The 27,992-nt window shown below is 47.3% G+C and overlaps 1 protein-coding gene across 1 annotated transcript in view; it reads left to right on the top strand.

Moving 5' to 3' along the window:
• Positions 1 to 265: 265 nt before the first annotated feature.
• The window catches only part of MRAP (melanocortin 2 receptor accessory protein), a 38,054-nt gene continuing 10,327 nt past the window's right edge, over positions 266 to 27,992 (top strand). The window contains exons 1-3 of the mRNA XM_073668312.1: positions 266 to 559; positions 2,980 to 3,079; positions 17,514 to 17,607. Of these exons, the coding sequence (XP_073524413.1) occupies positions 454 to 559; positions 2,980 to 3,079; positions 17,514 to 17,604 (297 nt within the window). The 5' untranslated portion in view covers positions 266 to 453 and the 3' untranslated portion in view covers positions 17,605 to 17,607. The remainder of the gene's footprint in view (positions 560 to 2,979; positions 3,080 to 17,513; positions 17,608 to 27,992) is intronic.

Here is a 27,992-nt window from a genome sequence, read left to right as displayed (position 1 = left end):
AGCAGATTCCCACGTCGTATCCATATTGTCCTCATTGAATATTCCTGTCCCTTCTGCATAAATGATCTTTTTTAAACCACAGACGATCTGTCGCTTTCAAGATTAAAATATCCGCTGCCCACTTCCTTCATCTACACGACGGCAGCATTTGTATATTAGCATGTTCCCGGGCACGTACTTGCTCGGAGTTCACTATGTACTCTCCGATTTCCCATATAACATTGACCCGTTCCCTGTGTGTTTGCTTAAGATTGTTATCAGTAATGAAGGATAGGGGGGGGGGCGCAGGCGAAGCAAATAACCGGTCAAGAGCAACTAAATTGCCTGCACAGGCGAAAGTTATAAAATTACAGTTTTTATAGGGATGACATAAACCGAAGGCAAATCCAGTCTGATCCACCGCAGATCAGGACAACACTTTAATAAAGACGGGGCTATAGGTTCGGTGCAGTGATGGACGGTCGGGTGGGTGATGCTGCTAATCACACAGAATATGAATATTACTACGATTACTTGGATCCGGTTTCTTTTGATGAAAGTGAACTGAAGGCCAACAAATGTGAGTATAATTCTACAGATGAGTTTATCATTTGGCATAAGTCATGGAGACACCACAATGCTATTCTACATAGGACTACAAGGTAAACCAGCTAAAGGGAAACTATTCCCTAAGACGGACAACATTTGTGGTGTGTTAAAGGGGCTGTACGAAAAATAGTTAGACATCTGCCCATTTGGGGCAGGACCTCGCCGCAGACACTGTTTTTAGAAGAAATCAGCCATATATATTTCTAATCCTGTAACTTTCTAACAGGTGCAACAGGAGCTGGCTCCGATCACTGCTGTCTACCCATTTAGACGCCGCGGTCAGTTTCTGACAGCAGCATTTAATTGGTTCCAATCAGCATGGGCTTCTAGACTCCACTAAAAACTTGGAGTCTAGTTTTGTGTTTCCTGAAGCAGTTTCCACTAACGTATTCATCATTTTTTACTGCGTCAAAAAAACTCCATGTGCACATAGCCTTACTCTCTTTTGGATGTGTACAGCACTTATCTCTTAAAAGGTTTTTCACTGTTTCTTTCGCATCAGGAGGTGATAACATTGCATTGGCACATTCCTGCCTGGACGGATGCGCAATGTGCAGGTATCGCACACTCACCCCAATGAAGGTATGCAGATATAGACAGCATACCCGATAAAAGGCAACGTACTACTGTATTGATGGTCGGAGGTTAAAAAATCTTGGCATGCACGATCCTTGTCTGTTTTGCAGAGGAGTCAGAAGTAGTTTTAATAGCAGATAGCGCCTGTACTTGTCTGCAATGCAGAGAAGGTCATAACAGCTCCACTATTGTTGCCTCAGCCAAGGGTCCGCAAAAGGCTACCAGCCCCAAAGACAGCGTTATTGGAACCTATCTAGTGTCTCTGGGGTTTGGTGTCACAGTAGGTTGGGTACAATCGATGTCATTTCTTCTATATAGGACACTACTGACCCGGTTTTGGTGCTTTCATTCTTGCTGCTGAATCCAATAGTTCGGTGACCCATTTTGGTCATTCATATGTATGTGGAAAAGCTGCTCATAGATTGTGAGCCCTACAAATAAGTGGGCTATGGATGAACTTTTATGCGGAGGCAAAAACTGGAAAAGCATCCTAGCTATAACACTAGGAAAAGGAGAAAAGCTATTGTGAGCCACAGTTTTTTACCTAGAGAGCCTTACTCCAAAGATTTCCCACCAGCTGGATCTCCACATGGAAATGCAATACCTTTTCAGAGCCAACATATCTTCAAAACTGCAGGTCCTTCGGGCTTGGAGGTTTGTGGGGGGACCCTTCACCTTTTTGAATGGGCTTCAAATAAACCACATCATTGTGTACTTTTTCAATAGTACTTTGGTACAGAAAACATGTATTTGTGAGCTTTCAAAAAATGCATTGAAAATTGTAGTCCCAGCAGTCGATCCTTGGTAAGGCTTTGTTCATATAGCTTTTGTATTTTTTTTTCCTTTAACCAAAACCTGTTGTGCATCACGAGGACAGTAAAGTTTAAATTGGACCTTTATTTTCCTGTCCAATGTGGATAATGAATGGCGAAAAAAACTAAAAATTAAAAAGCAGCATTATGTGAACAAGGCCTAATATTTTATCCCATGGCGGTTCCCTTTTTTATAATTTGCATTGTTGCAATAATAAGTTATTACAAGAGCAAGGTGCTATGAATTCATATTATCCTTGCTGCATCAAAACATTCAGATTCTCCCTGACCACAAGACCATTTTACATTTGAGATTATAAAGGCAGTATAACCACATGACAGCCCACATGTATTAAAGGAGTTTCCATGACTTGAGCAATAAATGAGATTTTAGTTGTCTTACACCCAGCAGCCTTAGTGATCAGTTGTTGCAAATCCCACAGTGGCCAAAAATAGTGTATGAAGACTAGACACCACAACTCCGTACATTGCGCAGTGGCCCTTCTCAGGGACTGCAGATCAGCTCCCATTGAAAGTAATGTAATCTGCGCTACCAGTATCAGAGTATGGCCACTACAATGTATATGGAGCTGGGGGGTCCTGGTTCCATAAATGGTTTATTGTCTGCAGCTATGGGACATTCAAACAGCTTATCAGACCCCCAACAATACGATATTGAGGACTTCTCCTAAGGACAGATCATAAATATCTAAATCCAGGAAAAACACTTTAAGAGGTAAAAATACAAACTGTAGCTATAATATGGAAAGACATGACTTTTTAATTCACAACTGTCGCTGTTCCCGCTCTGCTCATTCTGCAATAGAATAACCCATTACCTGCCTCTTTCCATTCGGGCATCCACAAATCCCACTGAAGACTGGATGTCATCTGCATAGACTGAACATTCTGGAAATATTAAAAATAGAAGTTGCTTTATAATGGAATCCAGCCGGGCGACATTATGTAACTAATTCAATCCTGTGTTTTATTGTATCTGCAGATTCCATTGTTATTGCTGTATGGATTGGTCTCGCTGCCTTTTCAGTGTTTCTGTTCCTCATTTTATTGTACATGTCTAGGACAGACTCTCCCGAAGCCAAGTAAGTGGATTGATTGTACAGACATAACCCAGCGTGATTAGACACAGTTGTCCAATATGTAACGCAGGCCGTTTCATGTCGATGGATTACATTTTTATTTGTTTTCTTTTTAAAGATCATTTTAAATTATAACAAAAAATGTAATTTAAAGGGATTATGGATTATCTTAACAGCCACTGACCATTTGTCATATTAGAGTACATGGACGTCATAAACAGGGTCAACAACTCAGGATTCTCTTCTATGAGCTGGACTGGAAATCCAAGTCATTTTTGCTCTGGAAGACCCAGCGGGTTGATGTATTACATAAACAATCATTTACTTCACAGCTGAGTGTAATACTATATTTCACCTTTAGAGGCAGTCCAGGGAAATGAGTAACTTTCCCCAGCAAAAGCATGTCATTCCAATTTTAATAGACGCTTATCCCCCCCCCTTCACCTCCGGGCCATTTTCCGTTTTTGCATTTTCATTTTTTTGCTCCCCTTCTTCCCAGAGCCATAACTTTGTTATTTTTCGGTCAATATGGCCATGAGAGGACTTCTTTTTTGCGGGATGAGCTGTACTTTTGAACGTCACCATTGGTTTTACCATATAGTGTACTGGAAGACAGGAAAAAAAATTCCAAGTGAAATGAAATTGCAAAAAAAGTGCAATTCCATAGTTGTTTTTTGTTTGTTTTTTTACCATATTTGCTAAATGCTAAAACGGACCTGCCATTATGATTTTCCAGGTCATTACGAGTTCGTAAATACCAAACATGTATAGGTTCTTTTTTATTTAAGTGCTGAAAAAAAAATCCCAAGTTTGTTAAAAAAAAAATTGTGCCATTTTCCGAGACCCGTAGCGTCTCCATGTTTTGGGCTCTGGGCCGGGTGAGGGCTTATTTTTTGCGCACTGAGCTGACGGTTTTATTGATACCATTTTGCAGTAGATCCTTTGTTTTGATTGCTGATATTGCATTTTATTGCAATGTTGCGGCAACAGAAAAAAAAAAAAAATGTAATTCTGACTAGTGATGAGCGAGTATGCTTGCTACTGCTCGGTGCTCGCCCGAGCATCTCACTGCTCGAGATGCTCGGCGCTCGCCGAGTATTTCCGGGTTGCCCGGGCGGGAACTCGAGTCCCCTGCCTGCATGTTTGCTGCTCTTTAGAGAGCCAATGAACATGCAGGGATTGCCTGCCATGCACTGTAATGCCGTAGCTATGTTGGTTGTGGGCATTACAGTGATTGGCTGGCCACACAGCGTCATCAGGTCTATATCAGACCTGGCGCCGCCATGCTCGTCACAGTCACTCTGGATCAGTGTAGGGAGAGGTGCTGCTGTGTCAGGGAGAGATTTGATCGTGTATTAGGTAGTGTAGGGAGAAAAACCGTACATTACACATATCCATCTTAACAAACAGTCCTTCTGAGGACTAATCCATCTGCAGAGATATCAGGCAGGCAGTGTATATAGGCAGGCAGTGTATATAGCAGACTGCAGTGCATATAGCACAAGAGGCTCCATTCCAATTCTGCCTTCAGCTGCTGTTAGATATTTCTATACAAAGGCCCAGGTCTCAGGGGCCAGGAATACTTTTCTTTGGATCTTAATCCTCATTATTTGCTTAAAAAGCAATCCAGAGAACACCGTTTTTTCTGCGCCATTTGCTTGTTGGCACTGCAGAATACAGCCAGATCCTTTCCATATTAGAGCGCTAAAAATCCAGCTATTTAAAACTGTGCTTTCTCCGTCACACGGATCACATATACGTGGTCAGAAAATACTGCCATTTCTGGCATGCATTAAAAATTTCCTTTAGTGTGTCAGTGAAGCAATTCACAGCAGTTTGCTGTTCAAACTACTTACCTACAGGCCAGGTATTTAAAACTCTGTTTTCTCCATCACACGGATCACATATAAGTTCGCTCAAAACTCAGTCATTTGTAGTGAGCGTGGAAGATACTGTCCTCCATTTAAAATGGGCAAGGCACGTGGCAAGGGATGGGGAACTGGACGTGATGGTAATGGTGCATGCAGAGGCCAAGGACAAGGCCGTGGGCAAGCCGAAATTGTGCCACAACAAACACCCACATCTTCTCGCCTGACCCTCCTGTCCCAATTTCTAGGGGACCGCAGCACACCACTATTGAACCCAGAGCAGTGTCAAAAGGTTGTTGGTTGGATAGCGGATAATGCTTCCAGTCACTTAGCCACCACCACCACCACCCTGTCTTCCACATGGTCAAGTCTCCGTAGCCGTGAGTCTGGACCGCATATTCCTCACCCTGATCCTCCTTCCTCCCACCATGCCGAGTACCCAGAGACAACTAATCCCACACGTGGACACTCTGAAGAGCTGTTCAATTTTCCATTTATAGATTCGGGCCTCTCGCCCGGTCCACTTGAAGCGGGGCAAGAGGAGATTACGTGTAGCGATGCCCAAATATTTGAGCAGCCGCGGTCACACGAAGGTGATGGTTGGAAAGTGTCACAAGAGGTGGACGATGATGAGACACAATTACCAGAAACTCAGGAGGACCAGGGTGCGGAAGTGGAAGACGAGGTGGTGGATGATATAGTAACTGACCCAACCTGGCAGGAGGACATGCAGAGCGAGGACAGCAGCACACAGTGGGAGGGAGGCAGAGCACCCCAACAGGCAGGAAGAAGCAGTGTGGTGGCCGCAGACAGAAGGCAGGCAACCGTTCCCCGTAACACCAACACGAAGGAACTTGCCAGTACAACTGTTAGGTCTTCCCGAGTCTGGTTGTTTTTTAAAGACTCTGCCGATAACCCCAAAAAGGCCATTTGCACCACCTGCCAGGCCAGCATCAGCAGGGGTGGCAAAACGACCAGCCTGACCACCACCAGCATGATCAGGCACATGGCACCAAAGCACCCGACTTTGTGGGCCAAACCCCAGGGTCCAGGAACAGTGTCTGCGGGTGGCACCATTGCTTCTTCCGCTGTAGTGCATGTAAGCCAATCCCCTGTCCATGGTGCATGCAAAGACGCCTCTTGCCCTGCACCTGTCGTTGCACACTCTCAAGTAGCAGCATCAGGAAGCACGTCCATGTCCTAGTCCCAGCGCAGCGTTCAGTTGTCCATACCCCAGTCCTTGGAACGCAAGCGCAAATATGCAGCCAACGCCCCACAGGCCACACTATTAAATTCTCACATTTCACGACTGCTTGCGCTCGAAATGTTGCCTTTTAGGCTCGTGGAGACGGAAGCATTCCGCAACCTGATGGCGGCGGCCGTCCCTCGGTACTCGGTCCCCAGCCGCCACTATTTCTGATGGTGTGCCGTCCCCGCATTACACAAGCACGTGTCCCAAAACATTAGCCGTGCTCTCAACAACGCAGTTACTGGTAAAGTCCACCTAACCACGGACACGTGGACAAGTGCTTGTGGGCAGGGACGATACATCTCGCTGACGGCACACTGGGTTAATATAGTGGAAGCCGGGAACCAGTCGGACCTTGGGACGGAACATGTCCTCCCGATGCCAAGGATTGCGAGCCCTAGGTCAATCAGGGTTGCCCCCACAGTCTACAGCTCCTGCACCTCATCCTCCTCTTCAGCCTCCATCTCCAAAATGACCACATCAGTCACAAGCTGGAAGCACTGCCTTGGCCAAGCGGCAACAGGCTCTGCTGAAGCTAATATGCTTAGGTGAAAAACCGCACAATGCTGAAGAGTTGTGGACAGCTCTACAAAGAGCAGGCAGATCTGTGGCTCACACCGCTGAACCTACAGCCAGGCATGGTCGTGTGTGACAATGGCCGGAACCTGGTGGCGGCTCTGAGGCGAGGCGAGCTCACACACGTACCATGCCTGGCTCATGTACTTAACCTCGTGGTTCAGTGGTTTCTCAAATCCTACCCAGAGCTGCCAGATCTGCTTGTTAAAGTACGCCGCCTGTGTGCCCATTTTAGAAAGTCAGCTACAGCTTCCTCTGCCCTTGCAGTGTTTCAGCAGCATTTGCAGCTTCTGGCTCACAGACTGGTGTGTGATGTCCCCACGCGTTGGAACTGTACACTGCAGATGTTGGTAAGGATTTGTGAGCAGAAGAGGGCAGTTGTTGAGTACCAGCATCAACAAGGCCGTCGGTATTCAGTTCAGACTCCACACATAAGACCTCAGGAGTGGACATGGATGTCAGACATATGTACCATCCTCCAAAACTTTGAGGACTCCACCAAGATGGTGAGCGGCGATGACGCCATAGCATCACCATCCCGCTTCTCTGTCTTCTGAAACGCTCTCTGCTCACAATCAAAAAGGATGCATTGCAGGCGGAGCACAATGAGATGGAGCAAGGTACCATACAGGGTGATTACACACAGCCAAGCCTCATCTCATCCCAACGTGGATTGGGTGACAATGAGGACGAGGAGGAGGAGGAGGAGGAGGAAGGACAGGAGCTAGTTTCAAGCACTATAGACGGTACTACCTGCACAGCTGTCATACCGTCTGTTCAGCGTGGATGGCCAGAGGACAGAGAGGAGGAGGAGAGCATGGTCAGTCATCCTCTTGGTGAGGACACGGAAGTCTTGCCTGTTAGTAGTCTGGCACGCATGGCTGAGTTTATGTTATGCTACCTTTCCCATGACCCTCGCGTTCTCAAAATTTTGGGTGACAGTCATTACTTGTTGGTGACACCTCTAGACCCACGCTACAAGGAAAACTTTATATCTCTTATTCCTAAGGCGGACAGGTCTACAAAAATGGGGCAGTACCAGAAGGCCCTTGTTGCGGAACTATTAAAAAAATTCCCATCTGAAAACGCTGGTGGCAGAGGGCACACTTCGTTGGACAACCAAGGAGTACAGGCGAGAGAGAGACAACTTCAATCCAGCAGAGGCAGGGGAACAAAGTTCTGGGAGAGTTTTCTCAGACCCTCCCATCGCACGGGCCCTGAGGCGCGGGGTACTCTCACAAGGAGTGCAAAGTTTGGGAAGATGCTGAGGGAGTACCTTGCCGACCGTACCAACGTACTCCGTGATTCCTCTGTGCCTTATAATTATTGGGTATCCAAGCTGGATACGTGGAATGAACTGGCTCTCTATGCCTTGGAGGTCCTGGCCTGCCCTGCCGCCAGCGTTTTATCAGAGCGGGTTTTTAGTGCCGCTGGTGGAATTATAACTGATAAGCGCATCCGCCTGTCAACTGAAAATGCTGACAGGCTGACTCTTATAAAAATGAACAAGGGCTGGATTGGGCCAGACTTCTCAACACCACCGAATCATAACCAACGCACGTCACAACAATGATATGGTCACTCCAAAATTAATGTAACAGCACACATCACCCCCTATAGGCAACATTAAGGGGTATACTGGAGTCTAGACACGATTGCAATTAAAAATTAGATTTTTATTGCATCATGTTAAAAACAATCATTTCACACACTTAAAAAGTTAAGCAGGAAAAAAATTTTTTTTCAGCTGAACAGGATTGTACAAGTGGGACTCAAAACGGAGGCTAGTTTTCTTAAAAAAATTTTTTGGGTTTAAGGCATATATACATGATAGTAGCAAACAGCCCAAATTAATTGTGGTCAGTGATCGTCACAAACAGCCTAAAAGACAAAGTGCAAGTGCCATCTAAAGTGACTGTGTCAACAGCATGAGCTTGTTTGCCCAACCTATGCCATTTAAAGTGACTGTGCCAACCACATGAGCTTATTGCCCGACCTATCACAGGGAGAGATGTCAAGTGGCAATGATCTACTACCCCTGTCTAGAAAACATGTAGTGCAAAAGCCTTAATCTAGGTCAGTGTCCATGTACATAGTAGTTGTAGGGGTTATAGATATTCCAATCTAATATAGTATTGATGGTAGGTAGCCACAGTGATATAAGCCCAAAGCCTGGTCACTAAACCCCCAATGGGTAGGTAAAGTAAGTAAAGTACAACTACTTACAGCCAAACTGAAAGAGGAAGTAACCCACAGCTCCTGATGCTGCACCACGACGCCGCCGTTTCGCCACGCTTCTTCCAGGGGGCGTTAACCACTCCAACCTAACCCGCTCCTTATAAAATACCCCCACCCAATAGAATAACAGCGTGTGCATACCGCTTGGTGTTTTCTAGACAGGGGTAGTAGATCATTGGCACTTGACATCTCTCCCTGGGATAGGTCGGGCAATAAGCTCATGTGGTTGGCACAATCACTTTAAATGGCATAGGTTGGGCAAACAAGCTCATGCTGTTGACACAGTCACTTTAGATGGCACTTGCACTTTATGTCTTTTAGGCTGTTTGTGACGATCACTGACCACAATTAATTTGGGCTGTTTGCTACTACCATGTATATATGCCTTAAACCCAAATTTTTTTTTAAAGAAAACTAGCCTCCGTTTTGAGTCCCACTTGTACAATCCTGTTCAGCTGAAAAAAAAAATAAAAAATGTTCCTGCTTAACTTTTTAAGTGTGTGCAATGATTGTTTTTAACATGATTCAATAAAAATCAAATTTTTAATTTCAATCGTGTCTAGACTCCAGTATACCCCTTAATGTTGCCTATAGGGGGTGATGTGTGCGGTTACCACCGAATGATAGCAGCGTAACAAACTCAAATCCAGTGTCTTTTCTCGGGAGGTGTATTCCCATGCACCTTTTCACACCCACACATGGGTATACGCTTTCTGATTTTGTCTATTTGGTCTTGTCCTCCTCCTTCTCCTCATCCTCCACCACCATATCACCAGGGTAACCGTGGTCCGTGATGCAACACCCACATAATTTTTTTAAATGGTGTTTATGATGCCCGTAAAAAAATTTTTTATACAGTATGTTCCTGTATACCCCCCAGGGGTAAATGTTTGTCAGCCCATACACTTAGTGCATGGGCATTACAAGTATAGGAGGCCCGCTCCTTTCTAATGGGAACATTTTTTTTTAGGAGGCCCTCCTCTACGTCTCTTCCAAGGGGCATTGAGGTGCCTCCAAATTTTTGGCAGCCCTTGCATTCACTGCATAGGCCAACACTATGGGAGACTCTCTCCTTTCTAATGGGAATCTGTCGTTACTGTGGCCCTGCTCTGTGTGTCTTTAAATTCTTAGTGGAGTTTTTCCTAAAATTGGTCAGCCGTTGGACTCCCTGCATACCCTGTAACTGTATAGCAGACCCTCTTCTTTCTAATAGGAACATGTTGTACCTTGTTACTGTGGCCCTGCTCTATGTGTCTTTAAATTCTTAGTGGGGTTTTTCCCATATTTTGGCAGCCCTTGCAGTCACAGCATGCGCATTACCACTATAAGAGACCCGCTTCTTTATAATGGGAACATTTTTTTTACTGAGACCCTCCTCTATGTCTCTTCAAAGGGGTATTGAGTTGCGTCCAAATTTTTGGCAGCCCTTGCAGTCACTGGATACGCAATAACAGTATAGGAGACCCACTTGTTAATAATGGGAACAACAAAGCATAGTCGGGTGATGGCTGTCCAACAATAGCTAGGGCCGACTGCTGGCCTTTTAAGAATAGTAAGGGCCATCTGATGTCCCTGTAAAAATAGGCTTTATGACTTTCAGAGTCCCTCTATCATAAATAAAAAAGGATGTGTCTGATGATGTGTCACACACCATATTGCCAGATAAGATTGTAAAATGTTAAAATGACATTTCCCAGTGAATCCATTTGTCTTAAAAAATAACGTAAAAAAAACTAAACAATAGGATCTTTCTTTAGTATAAAAAACAGCGTCACCAATTTAACCTCAATGTAATCGCATTGCTCAGCTCATGCACCTCCTCCTCCATCTCCGAAATGACAACATCAGTCACAAGCTGACAGCACTGCCTTGGCCAAGAGGCAACAGGCTGTGCTGAAGATAACATGCTTAATGCTTAATTGACAAACCGCCCAGCGCAGCAGAGTTGTTGAAAGCTGTAACACTGCAGCCTGATTTGTGGCTCTCACCGCTGAACATACAGCCAGGCATGGTCGTGTGTGACAATGGGCGGAACCTGTGACGGAGAAATGACAGCCGGGGTAGATACGGTTTCCCTCTATGCCAGTCCTTTCACCGAGCTAAAGAATATGGCTGTGGTGAAATACAACTCCCACTGAGAAGCTGTTTCAGATTGAAAAACATTGTGCCCACCAGAGGATTTGATTCTGAGGGCTAACCTTTCTCACCCGCTCAAGAGCCCCATAGCAGCTGCAAAGTTAGCGCTATTATGAACTCTCCTGATGTAGAAGCCAAGGCACACCAGAGGATTCTCTGGTGGGACCATTCAACCCTGCCAAGAAGCAGTCCTGGCTAAGAAAAGTGTGGGGGAAGGTTCCTGGACACTCTATGGCTGCTTTTTTTACTGAGGAGGAAACACACGCAAACACGGGGAGAACATACAAAGTCCTTGCAGATGTTGTCCTTGCTGGGATTTGAACCCAGGATCCCAGCGCTGCAAGGCTTCAGTGCTAACCACTGATCCAATGTGCTGCCGTTCACCCTCTAATATCTAACAGGCTGGAGAAACTTGCACCTACTGCCACTCTATCTTCAGCTCCTTTGTGAGAAAATGTATTTGGGCAGCCACTCAGTCTACCAAATAAAATTCCTGAGAAGGAAATTGGGGATGGCTTCGCTACTGGTACTGGGGGCAGTGCTAATACCATGGCGTCGTACCATAGTTTGCTGGAAATATTCCAGGCTGGTAGGAGGCAAGCAAATTCCCACAGAAATGTACCAGCAGTAATGTTCAGACCACATTTCAAGTGCAAGCAGCTTTAGAGGACTTCCTGGGAGAAATGACACGCAGGGTAGATACGGTTTCCCTCTATGCCAGTCCTTTCACCGAGCTAAATACAACTGTCAGCCAAAAAAGTTGTGGACTGGCTCCATACCGTCCCTGGCCACATTCACCTGTCCACGTGTTTGTGGTTAGGCGGTCCTTCCCAGTAAGTGCACTGGGAGGGCACGGGTAATGCTGTGGGACCCGTACTTTTAGAAGGCGGAGGCGATACCAGGAAATATAGTGGCGGCTGGGGACCGAGTATTGACACCCGGCTGCCGCCGGCATGAGGTTGTGAAAAGCTTCCGCCTCCACGAGCTTAAAAGGCCATATTTCAAGTGCAAAGAGCTACCCAGAAATTTGGCAGTTTAGTGTTGCGGCCTGTGGGTGGGTGGCTGGCAGCATACTTGCACTTGCATTTCAAGCAACAGAAAACTAAGCAGATGGTGGCCTCTATCATCATCATGGCCTCATCTCAGCACTATGAACTCTCCTGAAGGAGAAGCCAGGGCCCGCCAGAGGAGTCTCCGGTTCTCTGGTGAGCCCGTCCAACTCTGCCGAAAAGCAGCCCTGGCTAAGAAAAGTGTGGGGGAAGGTTACCGGACACTCTATGGCTGCTTTTTTAATGTGGATCAGCCATGCTTATGCAAGTTATTTCTCAAAACGCTTTCCAGATCAGGCCATTGTCCAACTCTGTATTCAAGAAATTAAATGCGCAAAGAAAGATGTGTGTGTGTCAAAGCACCACCGACAAGTGCGAGTTGATGTTGGATGGGCTGCCATTGCTTCTGCAACAAGCTCAATTACAGGACTTCCTGGGAGAAATGACACGCAGGCTAGATAGGGTTTCCCTCTATGCCAGTCCTTTCACCGAGCTAAATACAACTCTCAGCAAAAAAAATTGTGGACTGGCCACATTCATCTGTCCACGTGTTTGTGGTTAGGCGGTCCTTCCCAGTAAGTGCACTGGGGAGGGCACGGGTAATGTTGTGGGACCCGTGCTTGAGGAAGGCGGAGGCGATACCGGGAAATATAGTGGCGGCTGGGGACCGCCGGCATGAGGTTGTGAAAAGCTTCCGCTTCCACGAGCCTAAAAGGCCACATTTCAAGTGCAAGCAGCTGTCAAAAATTTGACAGTATAGTATTGAAGCCTGTGGGTGGGTGGGTGGCTGGCAGCATACTTGCGCTTGCATTCCAAGGAATGGGGTAGGGACAACTGAACGCTGCAGTGGGACAAGGACGTGGATGGTGATTGTTGCAAGTCTGCAACAACAGGTGCATGGTGGGAGGCATCTTCGCATGTGCAGCGCCTCGAGGGTTCGGTCGCTACAGAGGTATTGCACCTCACCCAGAGGTGTGATATCCCACTCCCGGGTAAGGATGGTGTGTGGACCGGGACTCAGTTAGCTGCATGCATCACACACACCCCATTTCCGGGGGACAGCTCAACGGTGGTCCCATTAGTACAGTAATGCAGGCACGACAGAACATGTCCCTGGCTGGAGTGGGGAGGGGGAGGAAAACCCAGTGATGTAGGAGCATGAGGGGACGGTTTCTGGGCATAGGTAGGAGCCCATTGGTTGCAAGTCACCTGGGCTCATACACAGAGAGGGAGGTATAAGAGGTGGGCACCATCTTAGTTCTGGGTCAGTCAGTTCAGAGGGAGAAGTTCAGTCAGGAGGAGTGAGAGAAGGAGCTCAGCCAGAGAGGGCTGACAGGAAGCTGTGGCTCAGTCTGGGCCCAGCTCCACGAGGCAGGCCTAGAGTGAAGGCCAGAACCAGAAGAAGGGAACAGAAAGGAACAGAAACAGAAAGGAACAGAACACCAAGAGAGGCCCAGAGACACGAAGGCAGAAGGAACCCTAAGGACCCAGGAGATTGCGGGTGACAGGTTGGCAGAACAGGGTACCAGATCCCAAGTTGGTGGAGGCGACTAATCCTTAACCAAGGACCGGCGGTCATGACTATTTACTGGTGCGACCCCTCACTACACCTACTAGAAAGGCACACCACATAGGGTCAGGGAAGTGGACATCCAGTCCTCCCAGGAGAAGGCCCGAGGCAGCTGGACAGAGGTAGTGTCACTGGTGGGGCATGGCTGACGAAAGGATAGAAGGGAGTCCTGTGCCACACACCGGAATTGCCTGGGGGTTGATCGAGCCCCCAGCCTGGTGGACGCAGCACGGCTCGGGCGGTCCTATCTGTGCACAAATGACCTGGATGAGAACTGTGAGTAAAGAACCTGAACTGCAACACCTTGTCTCTGTACTTTCTCACCGCGTCAGCACTACTAGTATTGGGACGCCCGTGCACCATCACTCCCATCATCCACATTCCCTGCCCTGAGGCTATACTCCTCCCGTGGGGAGTTATCCCATTCTCTGCTGTGCACACACCACCAGCCTCAGCGGTCTGCCTCGCAGCGGCGGTACACCTTGACCGCGATCCACGGGTGGCGTAGTCTGACATTAAACCATAAAAACCCCATAAATAGACTGCCACTGGTTTGACCACCCTGAGCCACGGGACCGGGTCGCTGCCACAGAGACTACAACCCCCAGCATTCCACAAAAAGGGCCCGGTTCCGGGTTCCCCACACGGCCCAGGGGGGCGCGTCACATGCGCCAAGGATCACTTATGATGGGCACACTTTTAGGCAGTGACCTGGGAGTCAGAGATGCTTCCAGAGGTCTTCCCCATGCTGTTCCCATGTCTTTTCAGTACTGTATGCATGTGTCTGATGATGTGTCATACAGCACATTGCCAGATAAGGTTGTAAAATGTTAAAATTACATTTCCCGGTGAATGCATTTGTCTTGGTTGAAAGCAATTCAAAAGTGCAAAAACGCTACGTGTGAACATAGCCCAAGGTGTGGAGGAGTATTTTTGGTTTTGGTTATTTATTTTGCCTTCTATACAAGTCATTACCCTGGAAAGGATGTTCCTTAACATATATCCCAGGAAAATCCATTTTGGTTTCGTTTTTGTATGTTTTATCGTGAGTCCGTAAAAGTGGCGTAATACTCTGACCACGTTGTTGACAGCAGTGATCTGGGAGTCAGAGATGCTTCCAGGGGTCTTCCCCATGCTGTTCCCATATCATTTGAGCACTGTTCCCATCGATTTGGGCAAATTTTAGGCCCTCTGCAGAGCGCAAGGGGGAGCCGCCGGAAAAATGCTCGAGTTTCCCATAGACTTACATTGGGCTCGTTGCTCGGGTCAAGCACCTGAGTATTCCAATTTGCTCAACCAGAGCAACGAGTACCCGAGCATTTTAGTGCTCGCTCATCACTAATTCTGATGTTTTGAATTTTTTTGTCGCTACTCCATTTACCGATCGGATTATTTTTTTATACTGCTAGATCGGGCGATTCTGATACCAAATAGGTGTATGTGTAATTTCTTTATTGTTTTATTTTGAATGGTGCGAAAGGGGGGTGATTTTAAGCTTTTATATATATGTATTTTTAAAAACTTTTTGTTTTTACTTTTTGCATGCTTCAATAGTCTCTATGGGAGACTAGAAGCTGCACTTGTTTGATCCCCTCTGCTACACACAGGTGATGATCAGATCGCCTGTGTGTAGCAGATTTGCTCACTTGCTACGAGCGCCGACCGGTGGGCAGCGCTCATAGCAATCTGGCAGTGACAACCACAGGGGTCTCCTGCAGACCCCGGGTTGTCCTGCCAATCCATCGGCGACTCGCGATCATGTGACTGGGTCGCCGATGGGTGGAGCCAACGACACGTTTCCGGTAAGCGCGAGTTAAATGCCGCTGTTAAGAGATTGACAACGGAATTTAACTAGTTAACAGCTGCGGGTGGATCGCGATTCCACCCGTGGCTTTTGCGGGCACATGTCAGCTGTATAGATCAACCGACATGCCCGGAAAGGTGCGGGCTCTGGCGGGGGGGGATATGACGTGTGTCGTACTATTCTAGCACACGTCATAAAGGGGTAGAGTTATGTGCACACTATGTCTTTTACAGGCAGATAAGCTTCGTAACTCACCTGAAAAAGCGCAAAAATTGCTTATGTTCTGCCTCGTGAGCTTCTTTTAACCACTTCAGGCTTCAAAATCCATGAGGGGGCTAAAAGAAGTGACTGTTCCATGAAAAATTAGGAAAAATAAGGGCCCATTCTATACATTTCTGTTCCCTGGTTGGCATCCAGTTCTCGACTTTAATCCTTCCCATTGGCTTCGATGCCAACCATTCACCATTTACTATATTTATAACCCTTTTCTTACATTTAGTTACTTTCCGCATCGATATTATTCCATATAACAGCTTGAGGTAAGCCAAAGGAAACGACATTAGTGCCGTCAGGCTGCTCGTGGTGTTCACATTTCTATCAGGGTCTTTATTTAGCGCTCATTATGGATTGAGCCTGGCACTATTTTAGAACAGACTTCAGGGGCACAGGTGCCCGGCGGATGGTAGTGTCATCTGTAATAATAGCAGTTACTGGAGAGGAGATTGCCGTCTGTTCGATTTTACTGGATCATTGAGGAAGATTCAGCTTTATAACATTATCTTGTTTGTAGCAGTCAGGTTATTTTTCCAGGTTATTATGATTCCAGTGATGTGTCGCTTACTGGGCTGCTTGCTGTAGTTTTGATTAAATCACTGTTTTAATCAGCAGGTAGAGGACTAGTAAATCTGCTGCCCTCTAGTCCAACCACGCCCCCACCACTGATTGGTAGATTTCTGCCTATGCACAAGGGTATACGGCCAATCAGTGGTGTGGGCGGGGTTCTACAAGGCTCAGCATTCAGAGAGCTGCTAAATCAGCAGCAGATAAAACAGGGATTTTATCAGAACTACAGTAAGCAGCCCCGTAAGTGACATCGCTGGAATCAGGGTCTCTTCCCCTACATTATTGCTGCTCTCAGATGTGGTAGCAAAAAACAGGTGACAGATTCCCTTTAAAAGGCAGGGCTACCCATGATTAGAAAAAAAAATGGATACCTTCTTCTAAAACCGGTTGTGTCTGCCCCATGAACGGCTATGGCGCTGTTTTTGGTAGAAAGCAGCCAACTTATTCTATTGCCGGACAACCTCTTTTATAAGGGTATTAGGTCTATATTTCAAGTTCTTGCCCTCTATTAGTAAGACTAAAGCTGACCATATAATTTAGAAAGCTGCAGCAAAGGAGGCGGGCAACACTAAAGCTGGATGATGGAAGAGGCTTCTTGGTACCTGGCGCTGGCTCCTGTCACTCGAGGCAAGGAACCCCCAAGTGCCTTGTAGAAATAGGAGTCTGATGGCCATCTGGCTTTTTGGAAGTCCTCTATATAAGCTGCTTCTGTCTTTAAAGTCACATCTATCTTTCACACGGTCCACACTACTGGTTCCATGGTCTTACTTGGTTATGGCTCCTTACCCTCAGCAATAAAGCATCATATCTGACATGTGGCAATGGACAGTGATATTATATACAGTACACAATGTGTCGAGAGTGACAAAACATTAACAAAAGATTGAATAGAACCAAAAACGTCTGGAATAAAACTTTCTATAAAAAACTTGCCGTTTATGAAAATATCTGCCTACTACCTAATGTGAATGGGAGCCTCCTGATTCTCTGCTGCGGTCCTGAATAGGGTATTCTAAAATGGATTTTCTAAATCTGACATTGGGAGAGGACACAAATCAACCATCTCTTTCCTGTCCCTAATTCTGACATTCATGTTATTGACAGTTTCACAGCCAGGAGAAACCATTTGGTGCATCTTAACCCAAACTCAGAAGCCACAGATGAAAATCCACATCACTGTCCCTGCCCGAGCTAGAATGTAAGTAATCACAAATCGGGAACAATTTTTTTTTTTTTTTTATTTCATTATGGGAAGTATTTCCCTGCAGGGATGAATTTAGGGCCTCAAATTGAAATGTTTTTTGTTACTTTAATATTTATTGTGCATATACTGTATGTGCATATGACGCGCCCCTGGGCCTGTGTCGCGCTGCGTTGCGCACGCGGGAGCTTACCCGGAGCCGGATCTCTTGAGGGTTGTAGTCTCGTGGCGGTGACCCGGTCCGTGCCCAGGGAGTCAAACTGAGCGGCGATGTATCAGCGGTAGATGTTGGACGACTACGCCACCCGTTGAGTACAGCTAAGGAGCTGCTGCTGCAGGGCAGACCGCTGAGGCCGGTGGTAGGATTGTGCAGCGTGATAGTATAACCCCAAACGGGAGGGGTATGGCCTCAGGGCAGCCGACGTGGATGATGGGGGTAGCAGGAACCACTCGGAGACGGTACGGTGTAGTTCAGGGTCTTTACTGGTGACAAAGATAGACCCTCCCGGAGTACTGGCTAGCGATTGGGGCCTGGTCAGTCCTTGAGCAGATGGGATCTCCCCTGGCCAGGCGGAGTTGTAGGCCTCCCAAACTAACTGTACTCTTCTGGCTACCTTGCTAGAGGCGGGTATAAGTAGCCCACGTCCCTGAGTGTACCGTGTGGTGCTCACCCGTATGGCCGGTGACTCGGGGCCTTCTAGTAGCTTCCGCTCCACGATGGCGGTGCTGGTCCCATGCGTGTGACCGTGCCTTCGGGTTTCTTGGCCAGAGGACCTGGAATCCCCTGCCTGACGGATTCTGCTGCTGGGTAGGAGTTAGTCCCCACAGCCTCGGACTCCGGGTCCGGTAAGAAATTTTCTCAGTCAGGGCGAGCTCTGCAGCTGCCAGCCCCTGACTCCTTGTAACACTGCTCCCACAGAGCTCCTGATGTTCTGTTCCTATATCTGCTTCTTTTCTCTGTCTCTACTTCTTCTCTACTCACTCACCCTGCCTCAGCCCCAGTTTTATATAGGGGAAGTTCTTCCCCTCCCAGGACTGTGCAGGAGGTGTGGCATGCATAGGATTCCTGACCAAGAGACCTCCCACCTGCTCTCAGACGTAATATCTCTATCACTGTGGCAACCAGACCCCTGGGGTGTCACATTCCCCCCTAGTGAAATTTAGTACTCCGGGACTAAACATATTTTAGAAAAACATAACAAGATATAACAATAACAATACAATAAAGAAACACATAAAGGTGGTCACGGCATGTCCGTAACCGGGTGCAGTCTTTGAAGAAAGCAAGGTGTCCATTTCACCAAAACAGGGAGACGTAACCAGGTAGGGGTCTGTCCTGCCCCGAGTCCTTAACTGTCTTTAGTCCGTCCTGGGTTACGCTCCAACTATGTACACAGGATTCCCGGTAAATCCACCAAAGACTCCTATAAACAACTAGAAACACATAATTATACACAAGCAACAAGAAAAACAGGTAACCACAAATAAAACAATTTATACACTTCAAATCCTCCAACGTGCGGGTAACTGGCCTCTAGTGGCCCTAGTGGACCTACGGAGCTGACTGTCTGGCCCTGAACTACAGCGTGTAGGAGCTGTTAAGGGTAAACTGGGCAGCGGTCTACGGGCCCTTTGGCTCACTAGGGATATGGCAGGCTCACTGCAAGCAGAGGGTTGATCCTCCTGGTCTGCTGGTGTGGGGTCTTCTGCCTCCTGGACCGGCTGTTCTTCCAGCTCTACCTGTTGCTCCGTAGGTGCTTGGGATGCTGGTTGGAGGAAGGTGAGTACGGGTACCACAACTGCACCATTGACTTGAGTCCAAGACCGAGGGAAGTCTCCGAGCACAGTACTAACCATATCTTCCCTTTCCTCTACGGGTCGATGGTCTTCTTGTTCCTCTTCAGGGTTCCGTAGCTGTTCAGGACACTTCTTCAGGTGATCCCGGGATACAATGGCTGTGGTCTCCCCTCCGTCTTTACTGATGGTACAGACCTTCGGGTTCTCGTGGCTTGAGGGCAGTACGGTGTACGGGTCCTTCTCCCACTGGTCGTCCAACTTGTGGAGCCGTCTTTTCCTCTTCAAGACCTGCTCTCCGGGCACCAGGGGAACAGCGGGAGCATACTGGTTGTAAGTTTTCTCTTGTCTTTCCCTAGCCTGACAGAGACTTCGCTCCACACTCTCCTGTACTCTCCGGTACTGCTGCTGCCTCTCTGTGTCCCAGTCTGCTTCTGGTGAAGTGTCCTCGGGTGTCAGGACTCCCATTTCCAGGTCAACAGGTAACTTACCAGGTCTCGCCCTCATTAGGTAAGCCGGGGTACAGTTGGTGGAACCTACCGGGATGTGGTTGTATAGGTCCACCAGATCGGGCAGCTTCTCAGGCCACAGACTGCGTTCTTCCAGGGGCAACGTTTTCAGAAGATCCATTACCACCTGGTTCATTTTCTCACAAAGTCCATTAGTTTGCGGATGATAGGGTGTCGTCCTTATCTTCCGGCAGCCATACAGATTGCAGAATTCCTGGAAGACCTCCGCTTCAAAGGCAGGTCCCTGGTCCGTCAGCACTTGGTCCGGGTACCCGTGTGGACGGCAGAAGTGCTGCTGGAAGGCTCTAGCTGCTGTTTGAGCCGTTAAGTCCTTGACGGGGACGACAACCAAGAACCGGGAGTAATGATCCACGATGGTTAACGCGTAGACGTAGCCACTTCTGCTTGGGGTCAGTTTTACATGATCCAAGGCTACCAGTTCCAACGGCTGCCGGGTGACGATGGACTGCAGGGGAGTCTTCTGGCTGGCACGGTCCTTCCTCCTCAGGTTGCACGGGCCACAGTCTCTGCACCACCTCTCGATGGTTCCCCTCATGCCCACCCAATGGAACCGCCCGCGCAGCAGGAACTCCAGCTTCTTCCATCCGAAATGCCCAGCTCCATCGTGGTATGCCTCCATCACCATGGCTGCGTCTCGTCGTGGCACCACTACTTGCCAGATTAGTTCATGCGTCCGGGAGTTAACCATCCTGCGGCACAACTTCCCCTTGTAAAGGAACAGTCTACTCTTTTCTGCCCACAGTTGCTTGGCTTCCTCCGGAGCGTCTGGGTCAAGGCGAGCCTCTGGCTGAGTCAGCATCTCCTTCACCAGCCGGACAGCAGGGTCACTGTCTTGCGTTTCCGCCCAGTTGTAGTGAGGTAAGGGGTTAAGCGTAGCGCCTTGCTTACTCCTTACCCGATGGGAATACTGGATAGTCCCATGACGGTGAAACGCGGGGAGTTCGACTTCTTCCAGTCCCTCTGGATCTTCTCCTACGTCCGGTAGGTTTGGCATCCTGGACAGGGCGTCCGCGTTGGTATTGGAGCGTCCTGCCCGGTATTTGATGGTGAACTCGTAGTTGGACAGGCGGGCCATCCATCTCTGCTCTAGGGCACCGAGTCTTGCCGTGTCCAGGTGTGTCAACGGGTTGTTATCCGTGTACACGACGAACCGGGAAGAAGCGAGGTAGTGCTTAAAGCGTTCGGTGACTGCCCACACCACTGCCAGGAACTCTAGCTTAAATGAGCTGTAATTCTCAGGGTTTCTTTCGGTGGGTCGCAGTTTTCGGCTGGCGTAAGCGATTACTCGCTCTTTCCCCTGCTGGATCTGGGACAGCACGGCTCCTAGCCCGATGTTACTTGCGTCGGTGTAGAGGATAAAGGGCTGGCTGTAATCCGGGTACGCCAGGATTTCATCCCCCGTGAGGGCCATCTTCAGCTGGCGGAAGGACTCTTCTTCCAACTTCTCCCATCTGAAGGGCGGCTTCTGGTTCTTGGCCTTCCGGGACTGGCCTATCAGGAGGTCCTGCATAGGAGCTGCCTTTTTGGTGAAACCGGGGATGAACCTGCGGTAGTAGCCTACCAACCCGAGGAACTGCCGCACTTCCTTTACACTGGAGGGACTTGGCCATTCCTTAATTGCGGTGATCTTATCAGGGTCGGGAGCCACTCCGTCAGCGCTCACCACGTGTCCCAGGTACTGCACCTTTGGTTTCAGGAGGTGACACTTGGAGGGTTTCACCTTTAGGCCGTAGCTTGCCAGAGCTTCGAACACTTCCGCCAGGTGTTTCAGGTGGTCCTCATAAGTCTTAGAATATACGATGACATCGTCCAGGTACAACAGGACCGTCTCGAAGTTTCTGTGGCCCAGACAGCACTCCATTAATCGTTGGAAGGTTCCTGGTGCGTTGCAGAGTCCGAACGGCATACAGGTAAACTCGCTAAGTCCCATCGGGGTGGTGAATGCGGTCTTCTCCCGGTCCGCCTCTGCTACAGGAACCTGCCAGTACCCACTAGTGAGATCCAAGGTAGAGAAGAAGTTAGCAGATCTTAAAGCAGCCAAAGACTCCTCTATCCTTGGTAAGGGGTACGCATCCTTGTGTGTGATACTGTTGATTTTCCGGTAATCTACACACATCCTCATGGTGTTGTCTTTCTTTTTGACTAAGACTAGTGGAGCTGCCCAGGGGCTACAGCTATCCCTGATCACCCCAGCCTCCTTCATGTCTCTAAGCATCCCCTTGGCGTGTTGGTAGTGTGCAGGGGGTACGGGTCGATACCTCTCTTTTATGGGAGGATGGTCTCCCGTGGGGATGTGGTGTTCTACCCCCTTGACTCGCCCGAAGTCTAACGGGTGTTTACTAAACACTCTCTCGTACTCTTGAACCACCCGATAGACTCCCTGTTTCTGGTGTGAGGGAGTAATAATAATAATAATAATAATAGTTTATTTTTATAGCGCCAACATATTCCGCAGCACTTTACAAATTTTAGGGGGGACTTATACAGACAATACAGAATAAGCATATCTCATATCGAACGGAGTGAGGGCCCTGCTCGCGAGCTTACAGTCTATGAGGAAGTGGGGGAGACACAAAAGGTAAAAAGTACATATATTGTATAATGCAGCCTTGATATACTGAATAGGATAAATAATAATACATGGACTGGTCGCCAGCCAGTATGTGTGCAGTCCTGACAGAGGCTTTTATGTGCATGGTTGGTTTGAACCCGAAATTGAAGAAGATTTTAATATGGGGGAAAGCTGGGATGGACAGAGTGTGTTTAGGTGATACGCCAGTCTAAAGAAATGTGTTTTTAGGGTTCGCTTGAAACTGTGGGTATTGGGAATTAATCGAACTGTCCTGGGTAGTGCATTCCAGAGAATTGGCGCAGCACGCGAGAAATCTTGGAGACGGGAGTGGGAAGTTCGGATTATGGAGGATTTTAGTTTCAAGTCATTTGCAGAACGGAGGGCACGTGTAGGGTGGTAGACTGAGACAAGGGAGGAGATGTAGGGGGGTACTGAAGCATGGAGCGCTTTGTGGGTAAGCGTGATAAGTTTAAAACGAACTCTATATTGGATGGGCAACCAATGCAATGACTGGCACAGGGAAGAGGCATCTGAGTAGCGGTTGGCGAGGAATATGATCCTGGCTGCTGCGTTCAGGACGGATTGGAGAGGGGAGAGTTTAGTAAGAGGGAGACCGATTAGTAGAGCGTTGCAATAGTCAAGACGAGAATGAATAAGAGCGACAGTAAGAGTTTTTGCCGAGTCAAAGGTGAGAAAAGTCCTGATTCTTGAGATGTTTTTGAGGTGTAGATGACATGAACGAGCGAGTGATTTGATGTGAGGAGTGAAAGAAAGATCTGAATCAAAAATGACCCCAAGACAGCGGGCTTGTAGCTGGGGAGTAATGGTTGAGCCACAAACGGAGATGGCAATATCGGGCACAGGTAGATTAATGGAGGGAGGAAAGACGAGTAGTTCAGTTTTTGACAGATTCAGTTTTAGGTAAAGGGAGGACATAATGTTAGACACAGCAGAAAGACAATCACTGGTCTTTTGTAGTAATGCAGGGGTGATGTCCGGAGCAGAGGTGTATAATTGGGTGTCATCAGCATAGAGATGGTACTGAAAACCGAATCTACTGATTGTTTGTCCAATAGGAGCGGTGTATAAGGAGAAAAGAAGGGGGCCTAGGACTGATCCTTGAGGAACCCCGACAGTAAGAGGAAGTAGGGAGGAGGAGGAGCCGGCAAAAGACACAGAGAAGGAGCGGTCAGAGAGATAAGAGGAGAACCAGGAGAGAACCGTGTCCTTGAGGCCAATAGTGCGGAGCATAGTGAGGAGGAGCTGGTGATCCACAGTGTCAAATGCTGCAGAGAGATCCAGGAGAATCAGCAGGGAGTAGTGACCATTAGATTTAGCTGTTAGTAGATCATTAGAGACTTTAGTGAGGGCAGTTTCAGTAGAATGTAAAGAGCGGAAACCAGATTGTAAAGGGTCAAGAAGAGAGTTGTCTGAGAGATAGCGGATTAGACGGGAGTGGACCAGGCGTTCCAGGAGTTTAGAGATAAAGGGAAGATTGGAAACAGGTCTGTAGTTGGCCGTGCAGTTCTGGTCGAGGGATGGTTTTTTAAGTAATGGTTGTATGCTGGCGTGTTTAAAAGAAGAGGGAAAGATACCAGATGAGAGGGAAAGGTTGAAAATTTTAGTTAGGTGAGAGGTGACAGCTGGAGCAAGGGACTGAAGGAGATGTGAGGGAATAGGGTCGCTGGTGCAGGTGGTAGGGCGAGAAGATGCAAGGAGCCTGATCACTTCATCTTCCGTGACTGGTTTGAAGTCAGAAAATGAGCAAGATACAATGTGGCGGGGGGGAGCATGCATAACATTTGGGGATTGGGAGAAAATTTCCTGTCGGATATGGTCAATTTTTTCTTTGAAATAGTTAGCCAGATCGTCAGCGCTGAGGTCGGTGGTCGGGGCCTGTGCTGTTTGATTGAGGAGAGAATGAAACGTGTCAAAGAGTCATTTAGGATTATTGGAAAGTGAGATGATGAGGTTGTTAAAGTAGGTTTGTTTGGAGAGGTGAAGGGCAGAGTTATATGTTTTCAGCATAAATTTATAGTGGAGGAAATCTTCGGGCAGATTTGATTTTCTCCACAGCCGTTCAGCGCACCTGGAGTACCTCTGGAGAAGACGTGTTTGAGGCGTGTGCCAGGGTTGTCGCCGTCTATGCCGAATTGTTCTTTGTGTAGGAGGTGCGGCTTCATCCAGGGCGCATAGCATTATTTTGTTATAATGCTTCAATGCAGATTCGGGACATGAGAGGGAGGAGATTGGGGCCAATGATGACTGCAACCTTTTTATAAATTTCTGGGTGTTAATGGCGCGTAAATTTCTATAAGTGTGGACGGTGGGAGTGTCTTGAGTAGAGTCACAGTTCTTGACAGAGAATGAAAGAAGATTATGGTCAGAGAGTGGAAGGGGAGAGTTAGTAAAGTCATGTACTGAGCAAAGCCGGGAGAAGATCAGGTCCAATGTGTTCCCGTCCTCATGTGTAGGAGAATTAGCAAGCTGTGAAAGGCCGAAGGAGGAGGTTAATGATAAAAGATGCGTGGCAGATGGGGAAAGAGGATCGCCAATTGGGATGTTAAAGTCTCCCATGATTATCGTGGGGATGTCGCAGGATAGAAAATTTGTAAGCCAGGCAGCAAAGTGATCCAGGAATTGACGGGGGGGACCTGGGGGGCGATAGACAACCGCCACTCGCAGGGAGAAGGGCCGGTAGAGTCTGACTGTGTGGGCCTCAAAGGACGGGAAGATAAGGGAGGGTACAGGGGGGATAACCTGAAAAGTACATTTTGTTGAAAGAAGCAGACCAACACCTCCACCTGATCTGTTGTCAGGTCGCGGGGTATGAGAGAAATGTAGGCCACCATAGGAGAGAGCTGCAGCGGCGGTGGTGTCCGACTGCTGGATCCAGGTTTCAGTGAGAGCCAGAAGGTTGAGGGAATTAGAGAGGAAAAAGTCATGGATGTAAGAGAGTTTATTACAAGCTGAGCGTGCATTCCAAAGGGCACAGTTGAATGAGACAGAAGATATGCAGGGAATATTAATGAGATTAGCAGGGTTTCTGAATGTAACAGGGAAAGAGTTAGTGTTATTATTACTGGAGGGTCCTGGGTTGGGAGAAATATCACCTGCGACTAATAGAAGGAAGATACAGAGAGTGAGCAGATGATTGAGTGATTTGTGAGAGCGTTTCCTGCGTTGTATGGTGGGAATGAATGGATCTGCGTGGTATAACATTGTGAAGAGAGCATGACAACTGTACATAGGAGAAGAGAGGAGTGAGGGATTAATATGGATGAAGTGTGCCGCATTTGTGGGAGAACGGTGAATGTGGATGATTGTAGCAACCAGAGTATAAATGGCACAGATACAAATGGTGAATACTGTTTGCCAAAAATATGACCTGGAAGCAAGTTTGTTTAATTGTCTTGCATGTCTTACCTGTCTCCTGCCCTGTCCAACTGCCATTTTCTAACTGCCAGGGCACTTTGCTAAATTATGGCACTTCGATAAAGTATGCATAAATGCTATATGCATAAATGCCCCCGCATAAATGCCTCCCCTTAACTAAGTCTCAATATATAGGGACGTATCTGCTTAGATCTGCACAGATTTAACTCATTAACAATCAATCACTAGCTTAAAAGACAACAGGAGACCATAAAGTGCAGGGAAAGAAAAAAAAAAAAAAAAAAAAAAAAACAGACTAGTAAACTCGGCATGGATCATAAACTCTTAAAGTAAGTGTGATGACCTTTAAGTATCATGGAATAAAAAAGCTAGAGGAGTGAAAAAATATATACCAGAAATTGATAGGCTGCAGAGTATTGCATGGAGATATAATGCAGTTTTCAGGACAGATCACACAAGCAGTGAAAAATATATACCAGAAATTGATAGGCTGCAGAGCATTGCATGGAGATATAATGCAGTTTTCAGGACAGATCACACAAGCAGTGAAAAATATATACCAGAAATTGATAGGCTGCAGAGCATTGCATGGAGATATAATGCAGTTTTCAGGACAGATCACACAAGCAGTGAAAAATATATACCAGAAATTGATAGGCTGCAGAGCATTGCATGGAGATATAATGCAGTTTTCAGGACAGATCACACAAGCAGTGAAAAATATATACCAGAAATTGATAGGCTGCAGAGCATTGCATGGAGATATAATGCAGTTTTCAGGACAGATCACACAAGCAGTGAAAAATATATACCAGAAATTGATAGGCTGCAGAGCATTGCATGGAGATATAATGCAGTTTTCAGGACAGATCACACAAGCAGTGAAAAATATATACCAGAAATTGATAGGCTGCAGAGCATTGCATGGAGATATAATGCAGTTTTCAGGACAGATCACACAAGCAGTGAAAAATATATACCAGAAATTGATAGGCTGCAGAGCATTGCATGGAGATATAATGCAGTTTTCAGGACAGATCACACAAGCAGTGAAAAATATATACCAGAAATTGATAGGCTGCAGAGCATTGCATGGAGATATAATGCAGTTTTCAGGACAGATCACACAAGCAGTGAAAAATATATACCAGAAATTGATAGGCTGCAGAGCATTGCATGCAGATATAATGCAGTTTTCAGGACAGATCACACAAGCAGTGAAAAATATATACCAGAAATTGATAGGCTGCAGAGCATTGCATGGAGATATAATGCAGTTTTCAGGACAGATCACACAAGCAGTGAAAAATATATACCAGAAATTGATAGGCTGCAGAGCATTGCATGGAGATATAATGCAGTTTTCAGGACAGATCACACAAGCAGTGAAAAATATATACCTGTAAGAAGAGAAGAAAGATGAATATTAGCAATGCCATTTTCTAACTGCCAGGGCACTTTGCTAAATTATGGCACTTCGATAAAGTATGCATAAATGCTATATGCATAAATGCCCCCGCATTTATGCATATAGCAGGGAGTGGAGTCAGTACCCAAATGTAGTTGCTGACACCAGTCCTCCATTGTTTTCTTAGAGCCGTTACCTTCCTCCGGGTGAGATGGAGGCAAGGGTTCCACAGATTGTATAGCATTTTGGTTAATGGTATATAATTTGGCTAGCGTGGCATACCGGGGCAGGTACACTTCCCTCTACCCGATATTGATTATGCGAACGGGCACCCTCCCATGGCGTACATTAACCACCCCCCGTGCTGTCAAGATGGTGGGCCTACTGTCCGAGTAAACTGGTTCTACCATTGCCTGGTAATCTCTACCTCTCAGACCAATAGCTGCCCGGCACCAAATCATCATTTCACTTTTTGGGGGCATGGCAATAGGGAAAGGGTCACACATTCTCACGCTACCAATCTCACCGCCGGAGAGTTCCACCTGTTGCCGTCGCATCAGTGCCCGGATCTCTTTTTGGAGCACTCGCTGCTCGCCGGAGCTGGCGTTCTTGGCAACCTGCTGTAAAAGGAAAATCACCTCTGCAAGACAATTTTCAATTACATTAGTTCCTAGAGTTATCT

The sequence above is a fragment of the Phyllobates terribilis genome, unplaced genomic scaffold (genome assembly GCF_046119375.1).
Source record: "Phyllobates terribilis strain yellow unplaced genomic scaffold, ASM4611937v1 Scaffold_2__4_contigs__length_985480577, whole genome shotgun sequence".
In the NCBI taxonomy this organism is placed as follows: Eukaryota; Metazoa; Chordata; class Amphibia; order Anura; family Dendrobatidae; genus Phyllobates; species Phyllobates terribilis.
This window is presented reverse-complemented; position numbering and strand designations above follow the sequence as displayed.